The sequence below is a fragment of the Anoplolepis gracilipes genome, chromosome 15, assembly GCF_047496725.1.
Source record: "Anoplolepis gracilipes chromosome 15, ASM4749672v1, whole genome shotgun sequence".
In the NCBI taxonomy this organism is placed as follows: domain Eukaryota; kingdom Metazoa; phylum Arthropoda; class Insecta; order Hymenoptera; family Formicidae; genus Anoplolepis; species Anoplolepis gracilipes.
Window position 1 is genome coordinate 574,210 of NC_132984.1, and position 14,313 is coordinate 588,522.

At 38.2% G+C, this 14,313-nt stretch overlaps 3 protein-coding genes across 5 annotated transcripts; 1 reads left to right on the forward strand and 2 right to left on the reverse strand.

Moving 5' to 3' along the window:
• Positions 1 to 57: 57 nt before the first annotated feature.
• Positions 58 to 9,539, reverse strand: LOC140674291 (uncharacterized). Its single transcript, XM_072907729.1, has 13 exons — positions 9,090 to 9,539; positions 8,612 to 8,737; positions 8,306 to 8,487; positions 7,931 to 8,190; positions 7,662 to 7,857; positions 7,281 to 7,564; positions 6,793 to 7,193; positions 6,560 to 6,705; positions 6,017 to 6,348; positions 5,803 to 5,937; positions 5,539 to 5,723; positions 5,279 to 5,433; positions 58 to 4,237 (listed from the first exon to the last, which is right to left on the reverse strand). The coding sequence occupies exons 2-13, from the start codon at positions 8,688 to 8,690 to the stop codon at positions 3,161 to 3,163; spliced, it is 3,432 nt and encodes a 1,143-aa protein (XP_072763830.1). The 5' UTR covers positions 8,691 to 8,737; positions 9,090 to 9,539; the 3' UTR covers positions 58 to 3,160.
• A 79-nt stretch (positions 9,540 to 9,618) lies between these two features.
• Positions 9,619 to 11,405, forward strand: LOC140674296 (rhodanese domain-containing protein CG4456). Of its 3 annotated transcripts, XR_012048170.1 has the most exons (5): positions 9,622 to 9,814; positions 10,057 to 10,260; positions 10,463 to 10,625; positions 10,693 to 10,899; positions 10,982 to 11,405. XR_012048170.1 is itself a non-coding variant. In XM_072907735.1 (4 exons), exons 1-4 carry the CDS (start codon positions 9,688 to 9,690, stop codon positions 10,748 to 10,750), a joined length of 546 nt encoding a protein of 181 aa, XP_072763836.1. In that variant the 5' UTR covers positions 9,619 to 9,687; the 3' UTR covers positions 10,751 to 11,405. The 3 variants fall into 3 exon arrangements, 2 of the variants coding, with proteins under 2 accessions (XP_072763836.1, XP_072763835.1); XM_072907735.1 differs by having other exon boundaries at positions 9,619 to 9,808; positions 10,693 to 11,405; XM_072907734.1 differs by having other exon boundaries at positions 10,693 to 11,405.
• On the reverse strand, positions 11,399 to 13,058 carry LOC140674295 (NKAP-like protein). Its single transcript, XM_072907732.1, has 4 exons — positions 12,689 to 13,058; positions 12,326 to 12,419; positions 11,808 to 12,250; positions 11,399 to 11,573 (listed from the first exon to the last, which is right to left on the reverse strand). The coding sequence occupies exons 1-4, from the start codon at positions 12,790 to 12,792 to the stop codon at positions 11,399 to 11,401; spliced, it is 816 nt and encodes a 271-aa protein (XP_072763833.1). The 5' UTR covers positions 12,793 to 13,058.
• Positions 13,059 to 14,313: the final 1,255 nt, after the last annotated feature.

The following is a 14,313-nucleotide window of genomic DNA, read 5'->3' on the forward strand; positions in this document are numbered from 1 at the left end:
CTCTTGAGAATTAAATTATCTCTAAATAACTACAAACGCGGTTTTTACACAAATATATATGGAGGCACATTGATAGATTTTATTGTCGGAAATGCATAGGTATCTGAATTCAAGTGTCAATCTGTTCTGTCGCAACACCAAAATGAACAATGGCGTAGCTTTACAAGAGGGGCTGTAATTCAAATCTTTTTTTTTACATTAAATAAAATTGCCATTCTTTCGAGTACAAAATATTTGAAAGCACGATATTCGCGTCGATCAAGAGAGTGTCATGGGTCGACGGATACACGTTTTCTTTCTCGCAAATCTCTCCGAACGACGGAGTCGATTTTTGTAAGGCCACGGGAAATTCTATGAATTCTACTGGTACCAGCGCAGTAATAAGTAAAGCTATCGAAACCACAGAGACTTTTGTTCGTTAAATAAGGCGCAAAGTCTCCCATAATTTCACGATGAAGTAGCACAGCTTGTCGTGGAGCAAACGGCCGTATCAAAAATAGAGAGCAAAGAGGGGAAGATCCAACGGCGAGATACTGCTCGAGCATCGCCGTAGATTCGAGGAGGAGTATCGTTTCTCACGAAAGTCGCGCTCTTCCGAGATCATCGGAAGTCTCGCTTCAACTCGCACGCGGAAATATTATAGGAACGATATATATATATCGTTTTTACACACGTGGTCGGACACGTAGTTGGTACAGCTACGCAGCCCGTAGTAGGACGCTTTTCTTCTTTCTTTGGTGATGTTGCATTTGGTATTCTCTTGCACGTGGAAGATACACTGCTGATGTATCCTGTCTACCTCGCGATATCGCTTCGCCTGTTTCTCCTCGCGCGGGAGAGACAGGAAGTAGGAAACATATCGGAAACGAAGTCGAGAAATGAAGCAGATCGACGATTTGCTTGGCTCAATCAGAAAATTGAAATACACAGCAGAGAGACACGGTATCTCAAGTCATCGAACGAAACATTATTATTATTAATATTATTATATTGTTATTATTATTATTATTATTATTATTATTATAATTATTATTATTATTACACAACAGCACGATTCTGTTTCGTACCAACGTCCCTCGGAAAATATTAATTTCGCCGCTTTTATCGAGAATCTCCTCCTTTTGGATCTTGTGATACAAGATATCACTTCGCGAGAAACGTTACCCCACCTCACGTGCTTATTCTTAGAGAGCCTTATTCTATAGCTTCGCTACATCACAATATCCATTCACACCTATATGTTACAAGATTTTTCGAAAGAAAATTCAGCTTAGCTGCGCCATGTTACGCGTTTACATATCGAGGAGGAAAAAATCGGACTATGAATTATATAAGCGCGCACGCGTACATATTAGACGACTACACACACAAATAAATATAGTAAATTATATTAAAAGACATTTTATATAATACGTTATATATATATATATATATATATATATAATAAAAATTGAATAAAATTAATCGAGTGTAAAGTGATATCTTTACAGGCAAATTATGATGCAAAAAAAAAAAATATATATATATATATATATGTATAGTTACAGATAATAGTTATACTTTGGCGTTTCGTTTTTTTCTTTTTTTTTACGCGCGAAGAGACTTATCTCGATCTCGTCACCAATTATTGTAAAAAGAAATATATTACGGATCTACATATAATCTACGCGCGGATTTCTAGGAAAGATTACATTACGATAAAGCTATGCGAAAAGAAGCATCGTCTTTAGAGAAAGATGATAAAATAAGAGGAAGAGATACGCAAATACGGGAACACATATTATCTAAACTTCTATTATCTTTCATCTGACAATGATGAGTAATATAAAATACATCTCTTTTTTTTTTTAGATGCTATATTGATATGTTCACCAACTGTATGACTTTTATAGATTCGAAGGCACTCATTATGTGACAAAGAAAAGCCTGGCAAAAGATTATCCAAACGTTGCAATCCTCAAAATACTTTTTGTATCAATAGTTCATGTCACGACGTCCCGTCCATGGTTCAGTCTCTCTTCTATCAAGAAACCTAGATCAATTCAGGATAGGAGCTTGGAAGTTGTGTGTTTATGGATAGCTCGGGATCGAATTAAACTACTACGGAAAAATTGACAAGCTCTGTGGATCGCGCACGAGAAAAGGCACTTTTGACGTAGGAATATCTTTTCTCCTACCCTGTATTATTAATTAAGGCTGCCGTGATTAGATCGCGAGATAAGGACACGATTAAGGAAGACAATTCTTCTTTCCTATTCTAAACCGAGAGAGTTACTTTGGTAATGACTAGGTCATACACTACATCGCTACTTAGTTATAAATCGTGTGTCGTGCGTGTCCGTCTTATGGCTTGCACGATATTGGCTTACTAAATATTGAATAGTAATCGTAATGGCGCGACGCAACTGTAGGCGCTTTCTTTTCATTATGGCCGTCCTCTCGCATCGCGTACAATCTTATGTATAAAAGCTACAAATCAAGCGAACGAGTATAAATGAATATCAATGAAGAAACGTTTTTTATCATATTTATAATGTAAAAAAATAATTGATAAAATTATATATTAATTATAAATTAGAATTAAACGAATATAATATTTTATATACAAAATTTTAGGTATAGAACTTTTTTTTTTTTTTTAGTTTGATAATTAATAATTAAATCACCTTCATTCGTTGATATTCATTTAATAATCGTTTATGTTTGCTTAATTTGGAACCGGCTTAATGTAACTCGCATGGGTTACGTTATACCGTAACGAGAACCGGGAGATTATCGTCGACGATCGGAACTCATCTCGCGAAAACTTGTACTTGCTCGACATCGAGTCGACTCTCCTGCCCGTATTTACGATCGTTACGCTAGAATTTTAGTTTCTAAGAACGTATGGTTAAATCTTATTGAATCGCACGTGAAAAAAAAAAAAAAAAAAAAAAAAAAAAAAAAGGAAGAGTTCATCAAGACTCACGCGTGTAAGGAAACTACTTTTTTTTTTTGGTCACGCAGAAGTTGGATTAATTCAATTAAGTCAAGATAATAAAATGTGTTAAATCCTCGATTGAAACATGAGCATCATCAACTCGACTCCTCAAGATCCGTTTGTCTAAAGACGGATATCTCATGGTCAGGATAAAATGTCCGATGCGTAAATACGGGCAGTTCAGAATTGGATGCGATAGTTGGGGCGCGGAATCGATCTCGCCTTGACCGGCGGCAGGGAAGCCGTCGACGCCTCGCTACTGGCGGTCCCGCCGGAATCCCGGCCGCCGCTCTTGTTGCTCACGATGCTGCCGGTACTCTGGCCTCGGGAAGAGCCTCCCGTCTGTTTCCTCAACGTGTTGCCGCCTCCCTTGAGGGCAGTGGTCATCGAGGAGGACTCGCCGTCGCTCAGCCGGCCGTACTCGCCGATACGAGGACGAGACGATGGCGGAGGTGGCGGCGGTATGAACGAGCGGCTCTGAATCTCCCTGTGCTTCACCGCAAACTCCGACATGCAGTTGTTACTGCCGATCGCCGATGACTTCTTCCGGCCACCAGCCGTAATCGTGTCGGCCTGCAGCCTCTCGTACTCGTGACCGCCGCTACCCCCGCCGGCCGACGACTTCTTCAGCGTGCTGTTGGTCATAAAGCTCTCCACGGGGCTCTTCTTCTTGCTGCGCAGTGTCTTCGCGGCGGTGTCGAATCTACCGTACTCGATGCTACTACAGTTACCGGAGGAATCGCGCGTTATCTTTACGCCGCCGCCCTGCTTCGCGCCGTTTGTCGCGTCCAACATTCCCGGTCCGGGATCCGACTTCTTGCGGGTCTCCGTGTCGCTCAGTCGACAGTAGCGGGAATTGCTGGTCGTTTTTAGGGACCTCGGTGGTCGTGGTAACGAGCTAGGCGGTAGACTTCCGGCACGACGCGGCTCGCCGCCGACCTCCGATGTCATCCGCTGTCGCTGCGAGCTCCTGCCCTGCTTCTCGAGCAGCATCATGTCTTCGGTCGGCTTGCCACCGCCGTCCGATAGCCGCGAGATAGTGCCCTTCAGTCTGGCCGCCGCGTTCGCGAACTCGATTATGCTCGGCGATACCACGTCGCCCCCGCTACCGGACGAGTCATCCAGCAGCCGGCTCTTGCTCGAGGCGGTGCTCGAGGTACCTGTGCTATCTACACCCGCCAGTAGTGGCTTGGGTATTTTTCCTTTTCGCGACGCAGTGCCTGGATTAGAGAATCCTGGAAAACAGCAAAGTGCCCGCTGAAACAAGAAAGAAAGAACGCAAGGGTTGCAGATAGGAGACCGGGACCTGGAAAAGGGGTTAGTGCTCGCTGTATAAAACGCTCGCACATGCACATTCGAGGATATCGAGGATAGGTGGGAGAAGGTTCATGGCCTCAGGAGGGATTAGTGGAGCAATTCGAAAGAAAGAAAGAAAGAACGAAAACCAAGTAAAAAGAATTAATCTGTCAAGTGTGAGATCTATGTTGGCTATCTACTTCAGCACAATTTTGGCAAATGGTTACCACATGTTCGGCATAAAGGGAAAATGGATTAATAAGAAGAGAAAACTTATTGCTTACGCACATCTGTGTAAAAGTAACACAAGTTATTCAAATACTATTAAAGATATAGCATATGATTTCTCTACTGATACAAAAGAAAAGAAGAAAAAAAAAAGGTTGAGATTATTATGTTAAATCACACAAAGTTAATTTGCGATTAATATCAATTAAGTAATTTCAACCAGAAAATAGTCAGTATGTAACGTTTCTTGTTTTTTCATTCTATAAACTATAAACGTTTAAAACTCCACTCTCGAGATCACGATATCTCCTTCGTCTTTTAAACTTACATACCAACTATTGACTCGCTTTTAATTAAAAAAAAAAAAGAAAATAATAATAATAATAATAAAAAATATATACTCCAAACAGTCATCAACACAAACACGAGAATACCTTCATGTTCGACCTGTAATATTTTCACGATCAGCGATGACTATTAAAATGTTGCTAAAGAACTCAAAGTATGATCGTCCAAAAATTAATGTGTCTCTATTAATAAAAAAAAAAGAAATATTAATGCGTAAATGAAATATAAATATTAATGTAAATCGAAGCGCATGTGTGCGTGTCTAAAAAAAAAAAAAAAAGAAACAGATCGTGATATGAGATAGAAATAAAATTCGATGAAACAAAGAGTTCGTGATGCGATATATTTGAAACTCGATCACCACCTAAATATTTGGTCGAAAACGATCACTGAATGGAAACGGTACACTTAAATTATCGTGCTTACCTTGCTAAGCAGCTGCGAGTCTAGTTCCTTCAGTTGATCGTCGAGACTCTTATTGGTTTGTTCGAAGCTGCCCTGTTTCCTATACTTGTAACTGTCGGTGACGCTGTAGGAACCGGTGCTGCCATAACCGCTGCCACCACCGAGTACGCTGCTCACTTTTCGAGAAAGCAATAAAGGAAAGCGATTACTTTCAAAATATTATATGTCGCGAAAAAGCATCATAGGAAAATTTCAAGCGTTCAAAGTACTATTCTCTTTACCGAGTTCCGGCGTGCTTGTCAAAGCGGTATGATGATCCGCCGATGTACTTGAATGCGACGAGTGCGCGGCAGGATAACTGCCCACCCCGCTAGTGCTACTGCTGTCCGCCTTATCGTAAGTGTGTTTCTGCAACACCCTGATCATGGCGTCTCGCTCGGCCAATTTCGACTCCAAATCCTTCATTCTGTCGATAAGAAATAAGACGATTGATCAGCAAAAGATCCATTCAATAGTCAGACGACGTGCAAGTAAATTTATCTTACCTGGATTCGAGATCGGCCAATTTCTTTTGCGCGGCGTGCACCTCATCCATGTGTCTCATCTTCTCCGAGCGTGCCTCGGCGATTAATTTCTCCGCATCTTGACTGGTCTTTTCCAGTGCGGCGATCTTTGCGTCTCTGAATAGAAAAAAAATATGAGTGTAACGAAAAAAAAAAAAACGATTGGCATAAGTTTCAGAATGACTTTTGTACTCACTTTGGCAAGCTAGCTGCGTCGATGGCCGCTTGTCTCAGTGCGCTTTCCTCCAGGTAACGTTGTTCCCACTTGGCCACGTCTCCTTCAAGAGACATGATCTTCTCGTCCCGTTCGCGTAACCGTCGTTTCAGATCCGCGATGGTCTCGCCACTCGACGTCTGCTCGTTGCCGTTACCTCCGCCACCACCCCCGCCACCCTCGCGCAACTCTTTCTCCAGCTGACCTCTCAATTGTCTTTCCGTCTCTTCTCGTCTATCGCTAGACGCTTGAAGCGAAGACAAGGCTCGCTGAAGCTGACCGACTCTTTCCACGTACACTTGCTTCTTACGACACTGTACAGAAAAAAAAAAAGAGTCTCTTTACTATATTGGCCGAAAATTTAAAACTAGCCTGAAAAGTTTAAATATTGTTATTACACACCAAACCTGATCAACAAATCTGTCGATTGTCTGCTTTAAGTGGAATATTCAATATAATAACGTCGCCAAACATGAAAAAAAAACATATAATATTTTATCAGCTAAATTAATTAAATTAATTTACTTCTTCCTCGAGCCGTACGACATTGCCTTGTGCGTTAGTCAAGGCGGTGTCCAGAATGTCAATGTGCGTGCGTTGTTCCTGCAAAGTGGCCCGCTGAGCGGCTAGTTCGATCTCCTGCCTCTCTTTTGCAGCGGTTAATTCTTTGTCTAGAAACACAGCGAGAACACAAGTTATGAAAAAGTATAGATTAGTACTTGAACTCACATGTGATGAAATTGAAATTCTAATCGTACTTTGAGTGATGAGCTGTCCGATGAGTAGCTCGCGTTGCGTCAGCTCCTTTCGCATGGTCTCGACGATGGGTGGACTATCCGTGCGCGCGGACAACAGGTCGATCTGGTCTCTCAGGGCGCGATTTAACTCGGTCAATCGACGACAATCGTTCTGTAGTCTTAGACGAGCAGCGCGTTCCAACTTCTCCCGTCGCTCGCACGAAGCCGCCAACTCCTCGTGAGCGCGATGAACCTTGGCTATCTCCTGCTCCAACTTTTGCGACTTGGAAACTTTGTTGTAGCAGCGCTCCAGCTCCAGCTTCAACGCGCTGTTCTCCTGAATTACTATCTGAACCATTTCTGCTGGTGGCCATATCTCAGTCGTCTCCCTCTCTATTTCTTCCCGTCCCTTAGTCTGTGGTCTGTAAAAATTCAATCGTATCAAAAAAATATACCACGGTGTGCAAATGTTCGTTAGCGCATGATACGCGTGGAAAATTTAATCTTACCGAGGTGATCTCATTCGAGCGAGATACAAATCTTCCCTGAGTACTTTCGACAGGTCGGGCTGCGATCGCGATATAGTCAACTTTTCCGTCGGACCAAGAAATTGTTGCTTGTTAAATCGTAACAAAGTGGATACGTAACATGGCGGTCTGTTCTCGTACTCGTTGTCGCTTTGCTTTCCCCTATCGCTGTCTCTTATTCTCATCTCTCCCAATCTCATTTCTAAGCTGCTTCCACTATTATTATATGGCGGCACCTTTACCTCCTTTGCAAGATGTTTCAAAACCTGCAATATATTCAAATTATTATTTATAATGCTATTTTTGCAAGGTCAGAAGTTATTATTTACTTCTATTAATTGATTGCTTAATAATCTATCACACCTGAGATTGACTGAGATAATCATCCGGGATATCCGTAATTTCCTGGCAACCACTGCTGCCAGATTGTTCGTGAACGTAATCCTCGTGTGGTAGGTTGGATAGAGACTGCATTGTAGGACTGTTGGTATGGCCCTTGCCATTGCCATCGCAATACAAGTAGCCCATATCTGCGTGTTCTCTCACCACGCCCGATAATCTATTCGATGGATCAAATTACAAATGTGTACGTACATACAAAGTAGATTTTAAAATAATTAAAAGGTGTTTACCTTCCAGACGGTATCCATGAGCTGTCGTCGTTCGCGTTGTGTATAATCAACGTGTTGTAAGAACTCGTCGATACGTCCAGACTGCTTCTGTTCGAACCTACACTACGATTGCTCAAATTGTCCTTCAAACTGTTTCGATTCGATCCATTGATACTGTCCTTCAGGCTGTTTCGATTAGAGCCATTTAAGCTCTCCTTCAGACTGTTTCTGTTTGATCCGCTCAAACTGTCTTTCAGACTGTTCCTGTTATGCAGATTGCCCTGTAACAAATCATCTTAGTCTTATAAAATAATATTGAATCATAAAAGATACATTTATACAATTATTCCATTGTTTACAATTCTTTTACAATTATTGTAAACGTTTTAGACATACCTGAATATTTGGTATGTTTTCCTTGTGACTGGAAGACCTGGAGGGACTCTGCTGTTGATTTTCCTGACCTTGTGGCTCTTGTCGCGCTGTGTGTCTTATGACGTATCTCTCTTCGTTGCTTAAATTCTCGTTAGATGTGGAAACATCGGTCTCGCTACCGCTCAAGCTTTGCGGAAGACCACCTGTGAAGTAGAAACACACTTCTTTTAGCATCCTCTTACCGATACACTATAAATCTTACAATCTATTGATAGCTTCTTATCATCACTATCACTTTGATGAAAAACACAGTTTACGGAGACACACCTTGCATGGACAGTTGCTTCCTTTGCAGATTGTTAGTCGGGAATGGGAGAAACCTGTTTCCTTGCTGTAGCGAGCTCATTTTCGTAAAGTTCAGCTCATTTGACGTGGATTGTTCCGTACGTCCGTCTAAAAAAACACACACACACACGAGAAATAATTAAAAAAAACAGGATACCCTTTAGAAGAAGATACGCGGGGGAAAAAAAAAGAGAGAAAAATATTTAAAAACAAAAAGGATCGAGAATTCGGACCTCGTCGAGGATCGGATTCTACTCAGGTAGACCCTCCGACGGATCTGCCGGAGAGTCGTATAAATAAACAATGGGTCGCATCGTCCCATCGTACTATCGTCATCGGGGTGTATCTGCCAACCAGTGGCCGCGCGACAAGGAGTCGCGGAACAAAGTGACAACGCGACGCGACGGCGACGCCGAAACTCTCGGCGCGGTGTCCCGGGTCCCCGCGCGATTTTACTCACTCGTTTCGAAACTGCGATAAGCACCGCGAGGCCCAGTATCTCTTCGTGATTATCTTCGATAAATTAGTGCGCTCTCCACTTGTGTCCGTGCGCGAGAAATAAAAAGAACTGCTTCCCGCATTCCTCGCCAGCCGGCGCTGCCGACGGAATTGAACTTTGGGCCGACCTGTCAACGCGCGACTTCCCTCTTATCTCGCCCTCTCGGCCGATTGGAAACGCGCCGAAAAAAAAAAAAAAAAAAAAAAAGAAAAAAGAAACAAATGGATTTTAATTCCTCGTTAATTTTATTTTCGAATATATTTTCTTAATATTGTTGGTATTTTAATTTTTGTTTTTTATAATTTTACCGCCAATATACAACTTTAACCGCGGAATTAATCGAATAGACCTGAAGCATTTTTTTTTATATATTTGAATTATAAAATTATATATATTTGACACACTACAATTACTTGCGTTTACTATTCGACTATTATGATATAGCGATGTTATGATATTACGAAATGCCCGATATGATGCAAGCTGTCTGTCTGTCAAACAAAACATAACGCAAACATTCGATCAGCTGTTTAGCGTCGAGAAATTGTATACACTCGTCATGTACACGAGACCTTTCCGTCGACTTCATCGAGTATTCGTGTCATCGGGTTTTTTAGGCAGAAACCTGTTGACAGATTCGAGTTATCAGCGATCAGTGAAAATCGTAACTGATGGTCCGGGTAACCGTGGGTGCCCTTTTTTCCTCCTATTTTTTTCCATCTCAACGAAAAAAAATCTGGAAATATAATCGATTAAAAAATCTGTTGAGATTCAGATCGCGTTGTTACATGAATTAATTTGCTTTTTATTCAGAATTATTTTATTTTATATAGCCTTTTTGAAGATCATTAGCAAATTCTAGAGAATTGTTGTTACATCATGAAATTATTTTGTAAGTACGTAATGAGATGAGATTTAATATTTCCAGTGATACGAAATTTTCATTCGTCGAATTCGCCTTATCGAGAAGCGGACATTGCGTTACATTGTCAAAATGACAAAATGGCACTCAATGCCAATTACGAGCAGGTTCTAGAGGCGCAAAAGGACGATAATGTTCTCATCATCGATGTTCGAGAGCAAGCAGAAATAAACGAGACCGGAAAACTACCCGGAAGCATTCATATACCAAGTAAAAATTTTCTCCTGTAATCATAAGTTCTTTGGAAAGTTCATTACATATATCTCTCTAACACAAAGTAACGTAATAGTAATGTAATAGTCGTCATATCTCATCAATCGTACAAGTAATATACATAATATTGAATAATAATTTACACATAATATGTAAGACGTATATAAGAGTAATATAACAATATGATACATACTTTTAGTGGCTGATGTCAGACAAATATTTGTAAATCTTTCGGATGAGCAATTTGAGGAACGCTATGGCAGACATAAACCTGGAAAAAACACAAAAATTATATTAAGCTGTCGATCTGGTAAGAGAAGCGGGGCAGTGCAGGAAGTGATGCAGAAATTAGGATATACAAGGTATGTTGATATTTTTCTTCAAATCGTGAGCAAAGGTTTATATCGAAACATCTTGTCTATTCCGCAGAGCATACAATTATACCGGAGGTTGGCTGGATTGGGAAAACAAACAAAAAAAGACTTAATAAAAAAGAGGAAAGCTATCATGATAAATGTTAAAACAGTATTTTCTAGAAAGTTATCACTACAAATATTAAAAAAATCTTCTATTAGACTTAGTTTTAAATCACACTGCAATGATCTTGTGATGTTCTATTCGTTAAAATAATAAAAGGTAAAGATTTATTATTAATCTAATTAATTAATTTTATTTTTAACCATTTTTATCCGTCATTAACTATATATTTTTTGTCAAGATTGTTACAAAAACTGTGTGACAAACAGAATAATACTTGTTAAATATGTACATGAATTGATACATCATTTTCTGTATGTAATTATTTTTATTTAACATACAAAGGCTTATAGTGAATTTGATTGGATACAACACTAGTGCACATAAAAATTATTGCATACAAATTTATATTGATATAATTAAAGAAAGTAAAATAACTAATACTAGAGTTATTATTATTGTTCAATATGAATAATGATAATATTAAATTTATATTATTGTCATTATAATATAATTAGTATGATCTTACAATTACGATTCGATATACGATTAATAAGACTATTAAATTCTACTAGTATTATACAAAAATTTATTATACATTTATTATACAACAGAATTTACAGAATTTACATTCTATGTACACATTAAAGTGAAATCTTCAATTATTCTCTTGTGCCAATTTCTTTTGACTAATCATCTCTCTAAATTGTCCTAATATAAGATTTTCTCTCTTTTGTCGTTCCTCTTTACTAAACATTGCCAAAGCACGCTTCTCATCGGCAGAATAGATTTGGTTCTCTTTACGTATACGAACCGCTTCCATGCGACGATGCCTTTAGAAAGAAATAGCACGTTTAAATCTACATTGTACCTTTAACAAGCACGTTAATATATAAAAGTATTCTTTATCAATGTTTGTTAATTTAATTTTAAATCATAATGTTGGCAATTATGTATTTGCAGTTACATTTCAGAAAATCCAATATTGCATATAATATACTCTTTTTTGCTTAAATAAATTGTCAGAAATAGATGAAAAATTGTTTACAAAAATTGTTAAATCTTACCTGCTGCCACTCATTACATAACCAACAGACTCATACGAGGCAATCTCCTCTGACGTGAGGCCGATTTCACCTCTTCTGGGTATACGTTTCCCTTCGGCGACATAAGCTGCCATTGCCGCACCCTCGCCTGGTAGCAGAGCTTTACCGAAATCCTTGGCCGAGAGAGTCACATGTGGCTTCGGTGCAGGTCCTACCGTACCATCATCACCGCTATCGTCCGAACTTGAATCTCTCTTTAGTCTCGGCTTATCTATGATAGAGGTCTTTTCTACCCAGACCTCCTCGTCATTGCTGCTGCTGTTACTATCGTCAGAACTACTACTATCTGTGTCTTTCTTTGCCTTCTTTCTCTTCTTTTTCTCTCTCTTTGCTTCCTTCCTTGCCTTTTTTTCCCTCTTTCTTTCCTTCTTTGTCTTCTTTTCTTTTTTCAATTTTTTACTCTTCTATAAAGTATAAATATTTATTAATGTTATAAATATTTAATTTATCGTTAACATCAATTGAATTAATCAAAATACCTTCTTTTTAGAATCGTGTCTTTTTCTCTTGCGATCTTTTGATAAAATATTATCTTTCTGTTTGATCAGATCTTCAGGCTCTTCGTCTGAACTACTGCAAGTAAAAAAAAAAAAAATTCAAAATTAATGCTATGTACATTTCTCTCTTTGACATTTATATATAGATATAAATTACTAATTATGATTATATATCTTGTAATAGAAATATACAATTTATATAACTTTTTTAAAATTTGTCCAACTAAAATTCTAATTTTATGAATCATAATTATATATAATATTTCACAACATAAATTTTTTTTTTTAGATAGTATTGCTAAAGTTAACATTGTTAAATACATATATCTTACGAAGAATACGTACTGCTCGATATGAACAGGAGATCTCGTCCAAGCCTCGGGAACTCCGCGTAATCCTATTAATTCTCTTTCGCGTCTTCGCGCATCCATCATCTTCTCGTTCATCATTTTTTTCCACTATTTTATAAATATTTATCCTTGTAAAAATCACTTTTTGTTTCACGTTATCTCTGCACAGAAACCAACTACATACATATAATATACGTGTATAATTATGTTTCTGTATTATTTTGTGTATTAGTTTGCTTTCTTCTTTATGAATATCTTGTCTTTATATAAATATAATATTATTTCTTCATTTTTCTCAATACTTTTTTTCATCCAAACAACGCGTCCATTTTTGACGAGCCACAGTTAGAGATGAGAGAGGTTAAGTTTTTTCTTTGACAGTGGTCACGTGATCCAAAGAGTATTTGTGGAGCTGGCCGACAGAGGTCTCCACAATTACTCTCTTGAGTATTCTCTTTGGATCACGTGACCACTGTTAAAAAATTACGGACTCGTAGTTACGCGCGTATTACGATAAAAATACATATAATATTTATATTATATATATTATTTATTTTTTTTAACAATATGAAGTCTAGGTATTTTGTTAATTTTTTACGACACCATAAAATAATAAAGTTGTGTTATACCTTTAAACCACGTATGTACAAGACATAAACGAAACATTTTTGACAAGACATTTGATAAAATTGATAAATATTGTTGACATAAATGACATTTTAAACATATTGCACGATCGAAGCACGTGCTGCATTTGCGCATCATGTGATTGATCAATCGATGAGTTAAAAAACTCACCTCTATTGTTTACGCGTAGACATAATTATTATAATTTATGGGTAAATGCCCAACCTTCCCAGGTAGCAAGCACATGTCATTTTGACGCCACGTGACCAAATAATGTCTATTTTAAAACATCTTTTTTGCGACGTCTTAATAATGTGTTGTAACAAATGTCATAATATCGTGATTCTTAAGTCATTACTATAGTTTTTTAACTAAAAACTCATTTAATTTTTTATAACATCTTAAATTATTCAAACAATTTTGTGTATAATTGCAATATTTACAATTCTCTATACCTCAGGGACTTAACATGAATTTCCTCTATAATTTGGGACTTGACCGTGACATTTGGTCATGAATCTTTTCCTCTAGCGTGAATTCGTGAAAAGTTTCATTCAACGAATTCAATGTTTGTGAATGAATTTTTCATTTTTTACAAATTTATTATTATTAACAAAGTTTTTAGCGTCTTGAATTGTCGTCATCGGTCTATGACATTACTCCGTCATTTTTCCGTCATTTTTACGTCATTACATCACGTCATATTTGGTTCGAACTGACTATATTTGATGTCAAAATGTCGTGTGCTTGCTACTTGGGTTGATTAAAAATTTGTGATCTATAAATAATGGAAAAATACGGATAGCAGAAAAAGATAGATGACAGAAGGGCTTATAATTCAAGCTTTAAAAGCAAACGATAAAACGAAAGAAATGTAAGTAATGAAAGTAAGAAAGGATAAAAGATTGCACGTATAAATGTGACGCGCTAATTCCCGTTTGTTTTTCCTACAAGAGCTGTCGCTTTTATTGAAATTGGTGTGTATACACGAGT